The following is a 17,827-nucleotide window of genomic DNA, read 5'->3' as shown; positions in this document are numbered from 1 at the left end:
CATATCTGCCTTGCTGATAGTACAAAAGTGAACCTCAAAACTTTATTAAAACGTCAAAATGTTAAATGTCTACAAATATAAGGTATAATAAAAAAATGAATAAGTATCCACTCGATCGGACACAGTTGAAAAGGTTAGTTCTCAGGAGGATATTAGGATAATACAGTCTTGTTTATTAAAATATCAGGCTCACTGTATTCATTGCTTTATTTATTGCTACATTGAAAACTACTTCGCTGCAGTTAGCAATTAAAATGATGATCAAAAAAGTGTCAAAAAATGTACAGTCAAAACCGATCCTCAAATATGGTGTGTCTTTTTTTTCTTAGTGGTGCTTGGGTTTTACTGCCGCTTTTAGTTTTGTGTAGACATAGTCAAAATTCTGCAAGAGAAAAAAGAAACAAGAATAAATGGCTAAATATATGCATTAGTTACAAACAATGAGCTCCAACAAAGCTGTTTCAAAATAAATAAATAAATAAATAACTACGATGTATATGGCATGTGAATATATTCATGTTTACATACCTGAATTGCATAGTAAACAATCCCCAAATATGCCGTGATGCAACCACCCAGGAACAAATCAAAAGCGGCAGGTTTTACCCTGAAAGAAACAAGAAAAAGGTTTTTTTTTTTTTTTCTATTTTGAAAAATAAAAGAAAATACCTATTTACCTGTACATCACTATTGACTGGTTCATTTGATCATAAAAAGTTATATCGGGGTCCCTGCGTTGAAAAAGTTACAATTTGTCAGTTAAATGGCAGTTTCAGCACAGGTGAGCACTTAAGAGACTGTTTTTAAACAAATATTACCTCTTATCTTGTCTAAAAGTGTGCCGGTGGACTTGCTGTAGGTATTGTTTGAATTCATGCTCCAGCGAGTTGATGAGGAGGATGTGAGCAGGCTCTTTATCCATCAGCTGCGTGGCGCGGGGGACTGAAGCTAGGAAGGACATCAGACTGGATATTCGACTATCGAGGAAGTCCTGAAGTTACAATATTCAAGTGATGCAATTAATACTGCTTAATCAAGCGCGAAAAGTATGTTGTTGCTATGATTTTTTAATTGTATCTAATGTCATAATATGAACGCTAGAGGGCAGCAATTCGTTCGTATTTTCAATGAGACACGTACCAGTCTGTCTTTGAAGATTTGAACATCTTGTGGCGAGCTCTTGAAATAAAACAAAATTGGCACATTAACACTGTTTATATCTTATTGAGAAATCTACAGTCCTTTGAAAATGGTTGAAAATAGCTCGATCATTTCATTGATCTCGAGTTTAGAAACCATGGACCTTGTACTATAATTCACTCAAAATAAAATTCACCTGAACGGTAGCAGGACTGTTTCTTTCTATTAACTTTTCACTTTTGCGAAAGTTGGCCTACTCGAACACTCAAACAATTGAAAATCATAGTAAAGTAATGTCCGGAACTAGTAACATTAATAGGCCTCTCTAGCATGTGATACACACGAGTAGCACTTTGAAAAAAAATAGTAGTTTTGCTCCACCAATAACATGTACTTGTGCTATTAGTATTATCGTTGTTTACTAGTGTACAAAAATGTCATACTAGTGAGGACAAAGAGCAACTCGTACATACATAGAACTTAAAAGAGATGTCAACCCATAAGTTTTCATTTGAATTAAAATGTGCAATGCAAGTCCAAATATGGTAGTATGGTTTCAATTTATTTGTGGACTATAAATTAAGCATCAAAATCAACATGTTTTCATCCATCTCAGAGGGTGGCCATTTTGCCACTTGCTGTCAACTGAATATGACATCACAATTGCCCAGGGTAATGATGAACAATCACAACATATTTTCACCATATTTTTCCTCACCTTCTTTGATAAATGGTACATATTCCGTGCCAGCGCTTCGGCTATGATGATAGCATTCCGCTTAAGTTTCCGAAGGTCCACTTGGGAACTGTTATAACACATTTCCAAAACAAGATTTTAATAAAACTTTTGCAATAGCTTACAATAATATCTCATAGATAAGCCAAAGCCTATCCAAGCTAACTGTAACAACCTGACAGGGGCGCCACCCAATTACGGGGACACATGTAGAATGTCTCGTTCAACTTACGCAGTGTCGAGCAAGGAACCCCGTAGCTCGGATTTGGGGTCTTCCAGGTGAGACAGAGTGAGTGCCGGTATCCTGCGTAGACTGAAGCGCTCGTGCTCCCAGGCCACCGTCGATTCCACAAGGTTGATCTTCTTATGGACCAGTTGGGTTTTCATCCATGGGAATCTTGAGGAAACCACCTGGGTAAAAGGGACGCATGATTTCTGAACATGAGCAAACCTCTTTTTTTTTTTTTTTGATACCCTGATAATTACCTCATCCAAATGTTGAATGAATTCATTGATGGGAGTGTCCAATTTAGGCGGGCGGGACACATGCATGTACAGCTCATCACCATTAGCCAGTGTATCCAAACAAACCACAAATGCCACATTGTCATGAAGGAGGCTTGATTCTGGCAAGAAATATAGATTTCAAACAAAACTGATCAAATGTTGTGTTCTTATGATGACGTTTGCCAGAACTCACCAGCATGGTCCAGGTTCTCTTCTATCCACTTCTTGGTGCCTAGAAAATTATATTTTCCTCCTCCAGTGAGAGAGAACATTAAATGATACCTTAATGATGAATATAAAGAAAGGAAGCAGACTTAAATGTCGCATTCAAGCTTCTGAATGAAAGAGTTTTGAACTGCAACTAACCGTGGTCTGGTACTTGGGCTGCTATAAAGCATCTGGAAGAGACGTGCTAATTCCAGCAAGATGATGACGCCGCTGCCATTCGAGTCGGCGCCGTAAGACAACCACTGCATAATACAACACACAGGAAAAATTCATTTTATTTATTATTATGGATTTATTGTTGATGCAAGTTATGTCAATACAGTTTAGTATGTCAGTGGGCATGTACTGGGCATGTCAGTGGGCATGCATATACTGTACATTTTTTTGCATAGAATATGTTATATGCAGCCCACCTTTAAACATGGCATTCTGATTAGTATTGTGCTTGTAGAACATGAATAAAGAAGCAAAAGCCCTGGTCAACAGCCATTTTGTGTGTTGCTGTTGAATGAAAATGACAACAACAGTTGATCAGGTAATGACCAATCACAGCCCGGTTTGCGAACCGGCTGGCTTTACTCCTTGAAATTCTGTTTTTATCGCATCATGTCTCTACCAACATCAACATGCCGCCATGAAAAAAAAATCAATTGCTGATTAAAACCAATAATAAACAAGCTAGTCAATTATGCTGCCGTTGCACCATGCGGAATAAGTCTCCAGCGTCAGCACTTTACGCTAAAAATGTGGTGCATTCAAATGCAGCACGATGTTTGAAATTCAGACAGAAAAAGTTCATCTATGCATCAAATGTTAATAACTGCAAAATATAATTATTATTCTTGCGACATGCATATTGCCACATATTTATTCTCATTGTCTGATTTTGTCAATATGTACATATTGACTATTGATAACTCACTGGTGCCAGTCCATATGAATCATAATGGGCAGTGATCACAATCGTAGGTATATCCTCACCAGATCCAGGAAGCACTCCCTGAAATACACAATTCCAATTTTATATTAATATTGTATACTGGACAATGTAGTGTGGGGACAATGGGAGTATCTTAAAAAAAAAAAAAAGACACAAACAAATGTACACTTACTTCCAGAGTCACCAGTGTAGTGTCTGTAATGGCCTTAATGGGGACATTGTTGGTTACTAAAATCTGAAAGGCTGTCGCTGTTACCATACTTCGAAAGACTGTCACAGATGAAAACCCAGTGGTTTAAAAACTGTCATTTATGGGTGATGCGTTTATCTCGAATGAAAATTACCTCGAATGAATATCGATGAGGTTCGTGCAGATGCCGCTTTCTTCACCTCTTCGTACATGTAGAGCAACTGCTCATCCTCATGGGCAACATACACTGGCGTGAGAGTCTCCTTCATCAAGGCTTGACTCTCACTCAGCATAAAGGACTGAAAAAAATAAAAATATAGGAACAGAGCTGATATTTAGGAGAACAAATGGACTCACCAATTTGGGGTATTTGGCTTTGGTATTTAGCTATTCAGGAATTTCAAAAATCTGTTATCATAGTTTTCATAAAAAGTGAAAAGAGATCAAAAATTGCTACCTGGATTGCTTCATGGGAAATGCTTGACATATTTTGAGGCAGCAGAATTAAAATGGCGGCAGCATTTTGTCTCTGCGCCTCACTGTATGTTTTGGTGGTGAAGTCCACTGCTCTCATGATGACACAGCGGCGGGTCAGGACTGGCTCATCAGCGGCTCTTGCCTCGGCCACTACGATGGCGCCTCGGCAACCTGAACCAAAAAAATCCCCAATGTTATAGCCGTCCATTTTCTACCCTCATTAGCTTTATTGGTGAGTTGGAGCCTGTCCTCGCTTTTATTTTGAAGTTTTTCCTGCCGGTGGGTTGCAAAATGACAAAAAATTTAAAAAATGGATAGGATCAAACCCATCAGATTGCAGTCCATAATTCTGCATTTTAGGGACTATAAGCCAAACCCATATATAAGCCACAGCAGCAACAAATGAGAAATAATAAAATTGTCATGGATGAGCCGCACCAAACTTCAAGCTACAGGCTATCAGATATATAGGCAGAAAGATGGTATATGGACCTTTTTTTTTTTTTTAATTCAACATGTTTACCACCGACAAACATATTTATAGAAAATGGATTGATGATTTCAACTTAACGCCGACAAAATACTGCAGGATTAAATAGCAGTTCAAACTCAAAATCAATAATTCGATAATGGCTCCTACTGTTTGCCTTTAAGTGACTGACTATTTTAGGGAACATGTAATCACACTGCACTAATGTCATATATACAAGGACATATATATATATATATATATATATATATATATATATATATATATATATATATATATATATATATATATATATATATATATATATATATATATACACAATTTATACATATTTTTTTATATTTTAAATACTGTATTTTTAAAACTCTTTTTGAGCACAGCCATTGAGCACATCTTTTCAGTTTTTTTGTCATAGTTGTTCCATAAATTGACACTTTGAACAGGTACACACATTTGCTTTAACAGTGAATTGTAAAAAAAAAAAAACACCTGCAGATAAGACACACTGGACTATAAACCACTGGGCTCAAATTATGAGAGAAAAGTTGTGATTTATAGTTCAAATAATATGGATCTGGATACACATGCATTTGTTAAGGGATTTACCGAGCCATTGTTCAATCTGCTTCTTTTATTTAAAAAAAAAGAAATAGAAAATACAAAAACTAACGGACTCACTCACTCCTCCCCTGTAATACTCCTCGTGCCTGACAACAACAAACATTACGATACACAAAATCCTTAGTTTTACGAGCAATGCCCAGATGAGCACAGGGAACAGTCATCTGACAGCATGACCTTACCGTGAGTCTGCTTTGCCAGGTTGTATTGTTGCATTCTGTAGGCAGTGAACTCATAGGAGGATGCAGGAAAGAGAAGGGAGCCATGCAGGTGGTTGACACAGAGCAGGAGCACTATGATAGCAAATCGAAACACCCGCAAGAGCATGGTGCCACGTGTTGCCCCGTCTTCTTTGTGCTCTACAGTACAAAAAAATGGGTGATAAATACTCAAATACACATTCAAAGAAACGTTCGAAACACAAAATACATTTTGCTAATATTTATTTGAAAAATATCATTGCACTCCTAGATAAGACTGAGAAATCCCTCACCTTTCTTTTGAACCAATCAAGGTCTTTCAAGACATCGGTGCTGTTCTGCTCAGAACTAACTATCTCTTCAGACTCCAGGAGTGTAGGTAAGCCACATTGCACCATCTGCTCCCAAGGGATCAGCTCAAGGCTAATCACTGAGCCGCCCCCCCACAACATGGACGCACAGAACGAAATTCTGCCACTCATCTGTCCATTTTTGGTTCGTATCCTTTGACTCATTGGAGCTTTCCTACTAAGTTCTTGTGTGCTCAGTAGATGACAACCCAGCCATTCCAAATTTTGTCTCGTGTTAACTTTGCTGTCTGGCTGAGACAAAATGGACACAACAGTGGACAATTGTGGAATTTTCAGGATTTAGGCAAGATCAGTTTCGAAAAAAAAAGGCTTTTTCTTTGAAGCTTCAAAGACAAGTCTTAACGGAGCGGTCTGGTCTGTAAGAGAATTTGAAGAGACGAAAGAGAGAGAAGATTCTTACTCGCTCATACACAGAAAGTCCTCATGTATGTTCAAGTGAAATAGTTACAAGCAAAGCCAGGTGGCAAGTGAACAACAAAATGTTGTACTAAAACTTATTTTCCATTACAACACAAACGAATAGGCCGGCTTTCTGGAGGATACATATTTTCATATACTGTATTTTTATCAAGTTAAAAAAAAACAACCGAAAGAACAAACCCAGCTTTCAGATAGGTATTTATTTATTTATTTTGGGGGGGACATTTTGCACTTTACACAGAACTGGAATACCGTTTAGTCTAACTGGAGTCATTGTACAGTCATTAGAGGAGTCCAACAAATAAAACCAAACATTTTTGAACAGAAATATATTCCACATAGCTGGAAATAATTTAAAATATACAGCTGCAAATAAATATGTGTTATAATGGTTTGCTATTGACAAAACTTGGTACAAGTGACACTAGTCAGAAATAGTGTTACTCATAAGAGGACTGAAACACATCGTTTACACAGTCTAAATGTTTGCAGTTGACAGAAGCTCTCAACGAACAGATTTCATTTTGTAAAGGAAGCCGATATTTGTTTTTCAATATTATGCTCTAAGCAGTTCCACTAGTCTAAATATGACATTCTGATTTTTCATTTCATTTGTGGACTATGAATTAAGCAGTTAAATGTACCCGTTTTATTCCTGGGTCGGCCATTTTCTCAAGCGCGTTCAACTGAAAATGAAATCACAGTTGCTCTGGGCTTAGGTAAAGACAAATCACTACTCTGGTTGGTCATGTGATATTCAAGATGAACCGTGATTGGTCATTAACTAAGCCTCGAGCAACCGTCATTTTTAGGTAACAGAAACTGCCAAAATGGTCAGCATCTGAGATGGATGAAATCAGGTTCATTTTGCTGCTTTATTAATATTCCGAAAATGCAATTTTAATCGGAAAACCATCTTTAGAGTTTTGGGGGTGCATTGAACATATTATTCAGAGAAACTTTCTATTGACTTCCCCTTTAATTCCAACAATTCAATATTGGCACATTACAAGTGTGCTCTTAGACAATTTGGGAAAACTCATTCCATATGGCACTTCTTTCAGAAGACCAGAATATGACCTCATATGCAATACTTTAACCCCAAAATATATTTATCTATATTCCATTCTGAATTTAAAAAAAAAAAAAAAAGGAAACGGACAGTATGGGAACAAAGATGAGTTATGAACGGAGGGTTTCCCCAAATATTTTTTTTTTTTGTATAAAGACTGGTTAACTTGTTTTGTACTAGTTGTGTTACGGACGCACACACGTGCACGGGTTTTGTTATATCAGCTAACTGGTCACGGTTGGCACACAGGAAGTGGGACAAAATGCCATTGTTTTGGAGGAATGTGGTCTTCTAGGGTCACTTTAATTCAAACAAATTCACACAATAGTGCTAGCACATAGCGGGAAATTACCTCAACCGAGTAGTGTATAGAAAACATACACAAAGCGACCGTATGAGAAAAGGCCATTGGCAGTGACAATGCAAAGCTGTGGCGGGTGTTATGGATATTTGTCCAAAATATACAGGTTGAATATGTACAAAAAAAGACAACATAATTACACTTAAATTAAATTTAAAAATGTGAAGTATTTTACACCTTCCTCAAAAGAGGAAAGCTCAAATAAAAAATAAAATAAAATGTGTCCACTGAAGTCACATTTTTAAAATTATTTGAAAATTCACAGCAGGTACAACAAATGATAAATAACACTCTCCGAAACCTGTCATGAGAAATTAGTAGGATTTGGTACAAAAAGTCATGTAGATGAACAAGTAAAAACCTCAGACATGCTCAGTGTTTTCTAAATAAAATTTGTGCCAAAATAAAATGTCATATCTAGCTTTTAAATGACAAAAAGCAAAATACTGCTATAACCATTCATATTTTAAGTGAGTAATATACAAGCTATTCTGAGTTTTGCTGTGGCTGCTGCATGCACACAGAGCTCACATATGCATGTAGTAATATCGTTGAGATTATAAAATAACATTTACGTACCATTTTCTGCTGAATTCTCATGACAAGATGTTCCCTTTATATTTATGCATGGATCGTCATTATTAGCTAACAAACGCAACAGAAAAATCCAAACTAAATTAGTACATACGCTACCATGAATGATGTCCAAAAACCGAGTAATCATCTGCACAAGTTGGCCGTCGTGACAGTTTCAACAGGCAAACATGCAAAATGTATTTTATCACATTTTTGTAAAGCAATGATGAAACAGACATTACATTAGAAAACTAAGATTTTAACTACTTCAAGTGTTTTATGGTGAGAAGTTTAATGGCTGAGGGCTACTTCTCTGGGTATGTCATCAATGGACGCATATACTCTTATATGAAGACAAAACTTGTGGCCTGGAACCAGACAAATTCCAATCTTTTATCATAGCAGATGAAATAATTCAAATGATCTCCCAAAGAAAATGTTCTACTCATTCATCCAATGGTTTCTAATCAACAGTCCTGAATTGTCCATGTGAGGGGGGAAAAAAATGGAGTTTTGAGTTTTCCTTCAAGCTTATGTTTGTGCCATCATTGCAGTCCCGGTCCACCCTACAAGGCAGAAGGTGCACACATCCAACCATAGGAGGAACGTGCACAAGATCCATTGGTGTTACCTACCTCCCTCACCGGACATTTACAACGCCTTTTTGTCTTCTCCTAAAGCTGTGCAATCTGTTGAACCCTTTCTGTAATATTCTTTTTTTGGAAAGAGGAGGAGCGGTGCTACTGGATCTGACACGCTGTGGAGGGGGCGGCTTGACAGCACATGCAGGTGGGGTTGACCGCTTTGGGCGGGATCAGATCCAGGTCCTCGTCATCTGGAATCTCATCCAGCCGGTAGCCGTCCTTCAGGAGCTGGATGTTGAGGTCCTGGTTGATTTGCTGTAGTAGACACAAGTAGGACTTGAACCACATACATCGTATAGAACAAAAAAAAAAAAAAAATGGTGTATTCAGACAGAAATCTGAAGTAAACGATATCTTTGAAAGTCACAGTGGGGTAAGAGGGACAGGGAACTCGAAAGGACCAGTGGTAGACAAATACAATGTATCCCACCACTAGAATACAACAGGATCAGTGTATCCGGTAAAGCAGTAGCCCAGTTGGGATTGTGTGAAGGCACTTGGGGGGAGTACACTTGATTTTGGACAGAATAGTGTATAGTGTGACGATGTAGACAATCGTGGTACCATATGAAAGACTGGATTCCATTCTTTACTTAGGAAAAAAAACGATTCTAGCTTTTTCTGTTCTTTAATAATCCGTATTTGAAAATAGGTCATTTGAGTGACAAAATGAGACAATGAGTTTTTCCTTGTGAAAAGATGTCTTTTCTGAACAACAGTGACTTTGACACTTTTGTTGTAGCATTTGAAACATCTCAACAGTCCCTCCCCTTTGATAAAACATAGACAAAAACAGTGAAAATGTGTTTTTGATGGCAAAATAACAGTTTGCATATGTATATACAGTAACTGCATTACAACCGTGTTCGATTGACATAATATTCATCTATCTATGTCATCTATCAATCATTTAAAAAAAAAAAACATATAGTTTATAAGAATTTGTGTCAATGGCACTAAAAGAGTTAACAGCTTTCAGCTAATTTAATGCTGTTTATGTTTTATTTAGAACGATGATTTTCTTTTCAAATTAAGAGTAAATTATTTGGAACATCAAGCAAGTCACGTAGTTGTACGCGTTTTTTCAAATTTCTGGCAGACTAGTGAGACATGAAAGAGATGACATCACCCATCCTAATTTATGGCTTTGCTGAATAAAATACGACTCGAGATACCACTACTGATGTAGATTCAAGTATGATAAATCTGACAAGCAGGATTTTTTTGCTGGTTAGAATATAGAATATATAGTATAAAAGCCCATTTTCATCAGTTAAAAAGAAATAAATAAATCTTGTTTTTGCCAGTGGAAACAAATAAAATCCAGTTTTCGTGAAGACAGTTTCATTTATTTCTTTATTACTACCAGAAGTCTGGCAGTGAAACAAACATTTTTGACTGTCAGTAGATTTGTGCATGAAGACCTTTTACTTCTTTTTTCCCCACCGATAGAAGCAGGTTTTGGAGGAATAAAAAAAAAAAAAAAAAAAAAAGATTTTTGAGAGGGGAAGGGGAGGATTCTTTTTTTTTTTTGGTTTGTTAGTTTTTCTTTTTATTGTCAGATGCCTGTTTGCCCATGGATTTGCGCATGAAGAAGCACAGGCAGAAATGGGCTTCTGTTGTTTTTGAAAAAAGAAAAAAAAAAAAGAAAAAAAAAATATATATATATATATATATATATATATATATATATATATATATATATATATATATATATATATATATATATATATATATATATGTATATGTGTGTGTGTGTGTGTGTTGTGTATTTTTCACCACTGTTGTAAACAAAAGTCTTCCTTATTAGGAGGTATTTGGCTGAAAGAAATATTTCAGCAGGGCTACCATTGAAAAAAAGGTTCAATCACTGTGGTAGAAGGGCTGAGCAGATGATGGGATTTGATGACAAGGCGGCAATGTTTGTTCTTTGACTAAACGATGTGGCTAACGGGGTGACACTACGTGAAGCGAAATATAATGTGCGCATAGATACCTGGTCCCTCAGACATCTCACCTCGGCTGAGGAGTATCCCGACGAGGAGTACCTGGACATGTCGAAGTCGTCATCACTGCCGAGCAGAAGACAAACATAACTTGTAGTTCAGTTGTGAAATCTATCTTTTCGCCGGGGCTTTTCCGACACGCCTGGTGGATCGTTTGCCCTCGGGTCGGAGCACAAAGGGTGAGGCTCATCTGTGTCCAAATATTGGGTGGAAGCAGGCGCTCCCTCTGAGCTGCTTTTCCCTCTGCAAATCCTCACCCCACTATCCTTTAATCCTGCACCCTGGGAGAGGCTTTGCCCCATATTTGGATCCCGACTGCTCCAACTCTCTTCAAGTGGCTTCATGGATTAATGTAACGCGGGGGGACCGACAACACCGAAATCCCCTCACTTCCCTTTAGGTCAGGCATTTTGTTTTGTCGTATTCACAAGTGTGAAAGTATGTTTACGAAGGTCAAGTGGCATACCTGTCGGTGTCCAGTGCTACAAGGGGCTTCTCGTCTGGGCTCTGGTCTAAAGAGGAGTAGCCTTTATTTGGCACAACCAACCTGCAAACAAGCAAAGAGGAAGTTGTGTTTCAATTAGAAGCCAGTGTTTTGCGTGGACTTTTATTTTTCTCTATCCAAAAGTTCTTGTTAAAAAATAAATAAATGTAAAAATCCCCATTCATTTCATCATTACATCATTCTACCCTGAAATTCTAAACATTTAGCTCATTCCTTACACCTTTGGAATTTGTTTTTTTTTTATTTTAAATTGCAACTATCAAAAATTTCCAATTTTTTATCGAGCAAAATTAACACATTTACAACATACAGTATTCTACCGTGTTCACTCCTCCTTCAGCATTACTTGACTGATTCAAATTATTCCAAGTCCACCAATGTCTAGATCATCCAAGCTATTTCATTTATTCTTCAGATACACAAGATTCAACTTTTTTTCTTAAGCCCGAAATTAAAAGATCTGACTATTGATCTTCAGTTTCCACATTGATTGACTTAAAATGTCCACGTGCAAATTTATCACTGGCAAAGCGTTGCATTAACTTAATTAGCATTTGCATTCGATTGAGGACAAAAATAACACTAGAACATGTGTTAATGTAAAAGGTTTATGGCTCTGTTACCAATTAGTCATAGAAACCGATCTTTTTTCCACAACAAATGGGTCTGTCATTATTGCATTTTAAAGTAACATTTAAAAAAAATATATAAAATAAAAACATTCTTCCAATGTGTTCCAATATGTTCCTCAGTAATAAAAGGAGTCTTTTTTTCTTAAACCAGTTGAAGCGCAACAGCCGGAAAACTAATTTTAAAAGTGACCAGCAACCAACCCAAACACTTGGGAGTTATTTCAACGTACAGCGCGTCAGCCGCGGCTCCGTTTGGACAGGAACTTTGATAACCTCAAATTTATTCAAATGGTTCCTCTTCAATCATTTTATTGTTTAGAATCATTTAAAATTGTGACGATTGTTTCCTTTTTGACTTGAAGTTGATAGAAAAACCGATAGAAATAACGCGTTTGAAAACTAAGGGCAACTTGGGTTTTGGCGCCCCCTAGTGTATTGCGCCCGAAGCACCTACCTCTCTCGCCTCAAGGATGCCTTCTAAATAATTCCACTTAATTCCAATCGCTTCAATGCTATGTTCTTTTTACAGTTTTTAATGCCACTTTAGCTTTTGGTGACTATACACCCAACAAAGAAAGTTGGCAATCAATGAACACTATGCTAATTTCCATTGTATTCTTAGCCACCATAAATACCATTTGCAAACCTTGTAGTAGAGGCAGACCACAAAAGAAAAAATTGCAAGTCTATCCTGAATGTTAACGTGCATAGAGTTTCCAAAAAGCTATCCTAGAAAGAGTGAAAGAATGTTCACGTTCATCCCTCTATCTGTACAAGCAATAAGTCCACAGAAAATAGGTAAATGTGAGGAACATTTGTAAACCTCAGAATGCAGGACTGGAAGTTTATCAGTCCGCCTCAGGGCATTTGGCATGAAGCCACTCGCTAGCCTTTCATATATTTCCACTAATCCACCAGGGAGCGGGATTAGACAGAGCCGGTTGTCAATACTGTGGGTTACACCAGCTTTATGGGCTGAGTGTGCTCGCACAGAACACAAACAAACCCGCATCTTTGTTGTTGCAATCTCTTTGTAGCTATCCAAAGTCAGCTGACGTCTCTCAAAAGGCGCTATGCAAATCCATTGTGCGCTTGTTTTGCTACATTCTGCACTGAATGGAAAGAAAGGTGCTACCTTGTCCGGGCGTTCTTCTTGGGTTGTTGATTGACGGGACTTCCCACAGTGCCGTTCTTCGCTGATCCCTTTCTGGCAAGATCCCTCTGTTTCTCTGGGCAACCAAAGGATGTCAAGTGATCAGTAAATGTGACAATTAAAAGCAAAATGGGGCATGGTTGTATTGCATGAGGCAACTTTTGGCCTTTTAATTCTTTTTGAAAACCGATTACTTGTAAAACCTCTGCTGTAACGATAAAGATATCAACGGAGGTTCGGGAAGTACTCTAGTGAGTACACTAGGACTATTGTAGGATTTTTTTTTTTAATTAATCACTTATCAGAATATATTTCTACCCAAAATCGAAAATTAGCATCAGCCTAAACAAACAACAAAAAAAGTAAAATCCATACCAGTCAGGGGCTAGAAATAATTTCAAGACAGGGATATAAAACATTATATTGATTAATTTGTCATCGTAAAAACCGAACATTTAAAAATGAGCTAAGCGGTGAAATCAAGATTTTGCAAAAGTGGCAAAATGCCACTTCTAGTCACTTTTAGAAGTAAAAAAGTGAATATATTGTCAACATTTAACTTTTAGCGCAAGCAATTTTGAGACACTCTTTTAGCCTAACACTTGAAACTACCTGGAAAAAAATATACATAAAAATGTACAATTAAGTCTTAGAATAGAATGAGTTCATTTGGAAACCAAATTGTTTTTCTTGTATAATTACTACTTTTAAAAAAAACAAATTTTTCACTTGCTGTTGACTGAAAATGACATTGTAGGTGCTGAAGGCGCAACTAATGAACGAGCCCCAAATGGGCTAAATTTGACGCCTATAGGGTGTACCTCTCAACCTCCTGTTTGCAAGCATTTAGAAGGGACAGCAGCATGGCATATTGAAAGTCATCATGTTTTGACAATCTATGCAATATTTTAGCTTCCTGGTGTTTTTTGGATGCTTTTCCTTTGATTTCACACCACAAAAACATCAAAAGTCCAAGTTGGGTCAAAATTTCCCCCGGGGGTTAATATTGAATTAGTATTAATTCATTTTGTCTGAATATTTTTATTTTTTTTTTAAACTCACACTTTTAAATAAAAGTTTGTTAGGTTTATTTCTTACTAAAATCGCAATCGTCTCGACAATTGACGATAAGCAAAACTTTATTTTTTGGATAAACTTTATATCGCCTATTGGCAGTACCTATTTGGACTTGCAGTGGTGAAGGCTTGTAGTTGATCGCCACCGTCTCTCCTTTGGCATCAGGGTCAGCTTCTGAGTTGGAAGAGGCTGCCGGATCCTAAAAAATGATAACAGTAATATATTCAGATTTGTTTTTATTTTGGACCTCACACACATTTCAGTATATCCTGATGCTTAAGACAAACTCGTCCGTAATGCCGTAAGGCCCGCAAAATCAGCTCTTTTTAAATGGAATTCATGTCCAACACCCCAGCACTAATTGCCAGCGGGCAAGCGTGGCCGTGCGCCGTGCAGCATCAATGGGCCCGAGTGTTCTGAGACCTATACACTCCTGGCTCCAGTTCTTTCTGTGCGAGCGCTGATGGCATGGAGAGGAGGCCGTGGGAGAACAGAGGGGGCTCCTGTTCCAGCCCGGCCCGTCAACAGATTGAGAGAGGGGAGCTGGGTCACGCTTGGCTCGCCCTGCTAACAGAGTTGCACTATTAAGCTCATTCGTAAGCTCTCCACTGTTGCACCAGGAGGGGCTCCGAGGGGCGCACGGGGTGGAGATCGCCAGGCAGTTGGCAAGAAAGACACAACATTTATTTACCATGGTGATTGATGGGTGTTCCGAGGAATTAAAGTTTAATCTGGGCTAAACCAACAGTGTGTTTCCTAATTGGGATAGGAAAAAAGAATCAGAAAATGGGTGAGTAGGATACAGTAACGCATTGGGTACACCCACAGAATCCAACAGGATCAATACAAAAGCAAGGACGTTTAAAAACAACAAATCACTAAACAGAAAACTGACAAGGGCATGACTAATATGGATTTTTTTTTTGCAGAAAAAAATACAGATTAATCAGTCGATTAGTTTAAAAAAGGATCATGAATAAAAGAAAATTGGTTTGCTCCCCAAGCAATGTAACCCTTTACTGGGCACAGTGGCCGCTGTCTTCCATCGTTTAAACAGGCAAAAATGTTCTATATTTGGCACAGGTTTTTCTATTTTTAAGTCCTCAACAGGCAAGATTTTTCAGGATTTTAGAGAAATTTAGGGGTACATTTGAATGACAGATTTACAGAATGTACTTGCCAAATTTCATGATATATATTAAGGATATAAAGTTATGGCATATATTTATATCTAAAAATATTGACAGAAGTGTTATATGTATACAACTGCTGTCCATGGTTAGAGTACATTAAAGTTCAAATAATTGGTAAATATTATTGATTATTTTTGACCGATGCTTGAAAGACCAAATGTATGAGTCAATTTTATCTGTCGCTTACTCGGTGGGGCCGCAGAACTGAGATGTGGACTTTAGGACCCATGACTTTCAGGATCAGCGAGTCTTTTTTTTAGATGGTTTAAAAAAAAAACATGGTCTGCTGCCCTTGCCTTTCACACACCTTGTATCATATATGAGACACCCACTTTGACATATAAATGACACAATCTCTCACTGTATCCGTTTCATTACCCTGATCTTTCTTTTACTCCCTTCCCTGATGATGCCAGCACCACAAGGCTGCTGATACAGCATCAAGCCCACAGAGATTGAAGGAGGATTATACATCGTGGCTTCACAGCTTCCCAGAAGCCAATCGCAATGAGGCCTGACTAATCAGGTGACCACGAATGACAATTGCAAATGTTCTACATTATTCTGTTACAGTCAGCAGAGTTATCCGTCATTATTGGATCTCAATTCCAGCAACGTAGTTCTTCCCATTCAAGTGCTAGTGTGTGTGTTTATGTGTGCGTGTGTCTGCGTGTGCGTGAGTGTGTGCGTGTTGTGTGTATGTGTGTGTGAGTGTGTGTATGCTTGCATGTAGCAGATGCAAAGTTGATTCATTCAGAATGACAATGAAGTATTTACCATTACAAAGGCCCTGCCATATGTACCATTAAAACAGTCAAATAGCATAGATATGTAAAGTGGGTAATAAAATTAGATGTTAGAAGCTACTGCTGTGTAGAATAGTAACAAGGGAATGCCACATTGTTAATACGCTGACACTAATATCGAAAAATTGACGCTTCCCTAAAAGATTAGTAATTGCCTATAACATAAGATGGTGGCAATTAAGAACTACTTTTGTCTTAGTGACATCTAAAGAGTGCAACCACAAATGGTTAAGTTTCCATTAATAGGTCGTATGTTTGTTTGTTTGTCTAAAAAATAAGCTATCTTCATTCATCTTTGTCTCATCTATTAAAAGACAGAAAAAAATCCACTAGATGATATAGGATAAATATATTTTTGGCTCTGTAACGGTTATAAAATACTGCCCAAGAAAATAATACTCATACTCTTGTGACTTCCTGTTACTGAGATTTGTCATATGACACGTTTTTAAAAATGGAACCGTGAAGAGCGTAGCAGGCAGGGAGCAGACTAGAACAGAGCCCCTCTTCATCATGTGAGGTTGCACCCAAATAACACGTCACCAAATGACGAAATGTGATAGTAGTGGGCGCAGGCTGCGTTAAATGTCAACACGGATTTAGTAGCATTGTTTTAAAAGATGTGATTTATGCCAAGTTTAAGCAAGGATAATGCCTTGTTTACTAGCTCGATTTCATCCAAGGAGGGGCGAGACTTGGCAGCGATGCTCTTATTCGTTTATCAATCTGACGTTATCGTTTCTCACATCCCGAGATGAGAAATGCGGTGCGCACACCGACCGAAGACTAGCTGGAATGTATAATGAAATAAAGACACAAACTAGACAAAAAAATAACGTTTCCAATCGTATTCAATGGGCCGATTAGCATAAAGATGAGCGCTTGCTCGCTTACCAAAGGTTGCGTCTCTCCGTTAACTGGAGGCACTTGGAACCTGTCGATTTCTTCCATCATGTTTGCCAAAACGCTCTTGTGACGCTTCAGTATGAACGATAAACTACGGTTTGTGTCTAAGCGTTCCTATTTAAGATGCTTCGTTGCAGCATTATAGCGGCTCGTTTTCCTCCATCCCAACAGAGGTGACTCGACAGCGAAACAGCAGCACCGCCTAACTTCCGGGTTCATTAAATATTCATGAGGCTCCCGACCAATCAAAACAACGTCACCATGAAGTGCGCAGTGAAGCAAAAGTGCGTCTAAAATCATTCTAATTGTCACAAGACCACTCTGAGCTTGTTTGCACGCTTACAAAACATCAGTGCAATGTATTTTCAATGCACTATAGAACATTTATATTTATCCACGCAGACAGCCACTCAACTGCACAGAAATGAGCAAAACAAGACAGATATTACACCTTGTTTATTTTGAGGAGAACCTAAGTGGGTCAAGCAGAGGTAGGCCTATTATCCACGGGTGGCAGTAAAGCACACCAATAGTTGTTTGCAAGCTCCCAGAAAGACATTCGAAGAAGTTCTACTG

General features: G+C 37.9%; 2 protein-coding genes across 3 annotated transcripts; both read right to left on the bottom strand.

Moving 5' to 3' along the window:
* Nucleotides 1-189: 189 nt before the first annotated feature.
* Nucleotides 190-5,941, bottom strand: LOC148419136 (BOS complex subunit ncln). Its single transcript, XM_088424268.1, has 16 exons — nucleotides 5,823-5,941; nucleotides 5,512-5,688; nucleotides 4,199-4,389; nucleotides 3,896-4,040; nucleotides 3,724-3,821; nucleotides 3,534-3,611; nucleotides 2,750-2,853; nucleotides 2,577-2,665; nucleotides 2,363-2,502; nucleotides 2,109-2,287; nucleotides 1,859-1,946; nucleotides 1,141-1,179; nucleotides 819-991; nucleotides 678-731; nucleotides 529-607; nucleotides 190-382 (listed from the first exon to the last, which is right to left on the bottom strand). Exons 2-16 carry the CDS (start codon nucleotides 5,654-5,656, stop codon nucleotides 326-328), a joined length of 1,659 nt encoding a protein of 552 aa, XP_088280394.1. The 5' UTR covers nucleotides 5,657-5,688; nucleotides 5,823-5,941; the 3' UTR covers nucleotides 190-325.
* Nucleotides 5,942-6,499: 558 nt separating this feature from the next.
* On the bottom strand, nucleotides 6,500-17,456 carry fam219aa (family with sequence similarity 219 member Aa). Of its 2 annotated transcripts, none has more exons than XM_088424287.1 (6): nucleotides 17,240-17,456; nucleotides 14,449-14,545; nucleotides 13,252-13,345; nucleotides 11,446-11,526; nucleotides 10,970-11,045; nucleotides 6,500-9,228 (listed from the first exon to the last, which is right to left on the bottom strand). In XM_088424287.1, exons 1-6 carry the CDS (start codon nucleotides 17,297-17,299, stop codon nucleotides 9,070-9,072), a joined length of 567 nt encoding a protein of 188 aa, XP_088280413.1. In that variant the 5' UTR covers nucleotides 17,300-17,456; the 3' UTR covers nucleotides 6,500-9,069. The 2 variants fall into 2 exon arrangements, with proteins under 2 accessions (XP_088280413.1, XP_088280414.1); XM_088424288.1 differs by having other exon boundaries at nucleotides 10,991-11,045.
* Between the last annotated feature and the right edge of the window lie 371 nt (nucleotides 17,457-17,827).

Source organism: Hippichthys cyanospilos, chromosome 9, assembly GCF_059441005.1.
Source record: "Hippichthys cyanospilos isolate Australia breed blue-spotted pipefish chromosome 9, RoL_Hcya_1.0, whole genome shotgun sequence".
Taxonomy (NCBI): Eukaryota; Metazoa; Chordata; class Actinopteri; order Syngnathiformes; family Syngnathidae; genus Hippichthys; species Hippichthys cyanospilos.
This window is presented reverse-complemented; position numbering and strand designations above follow the sequence as displayed.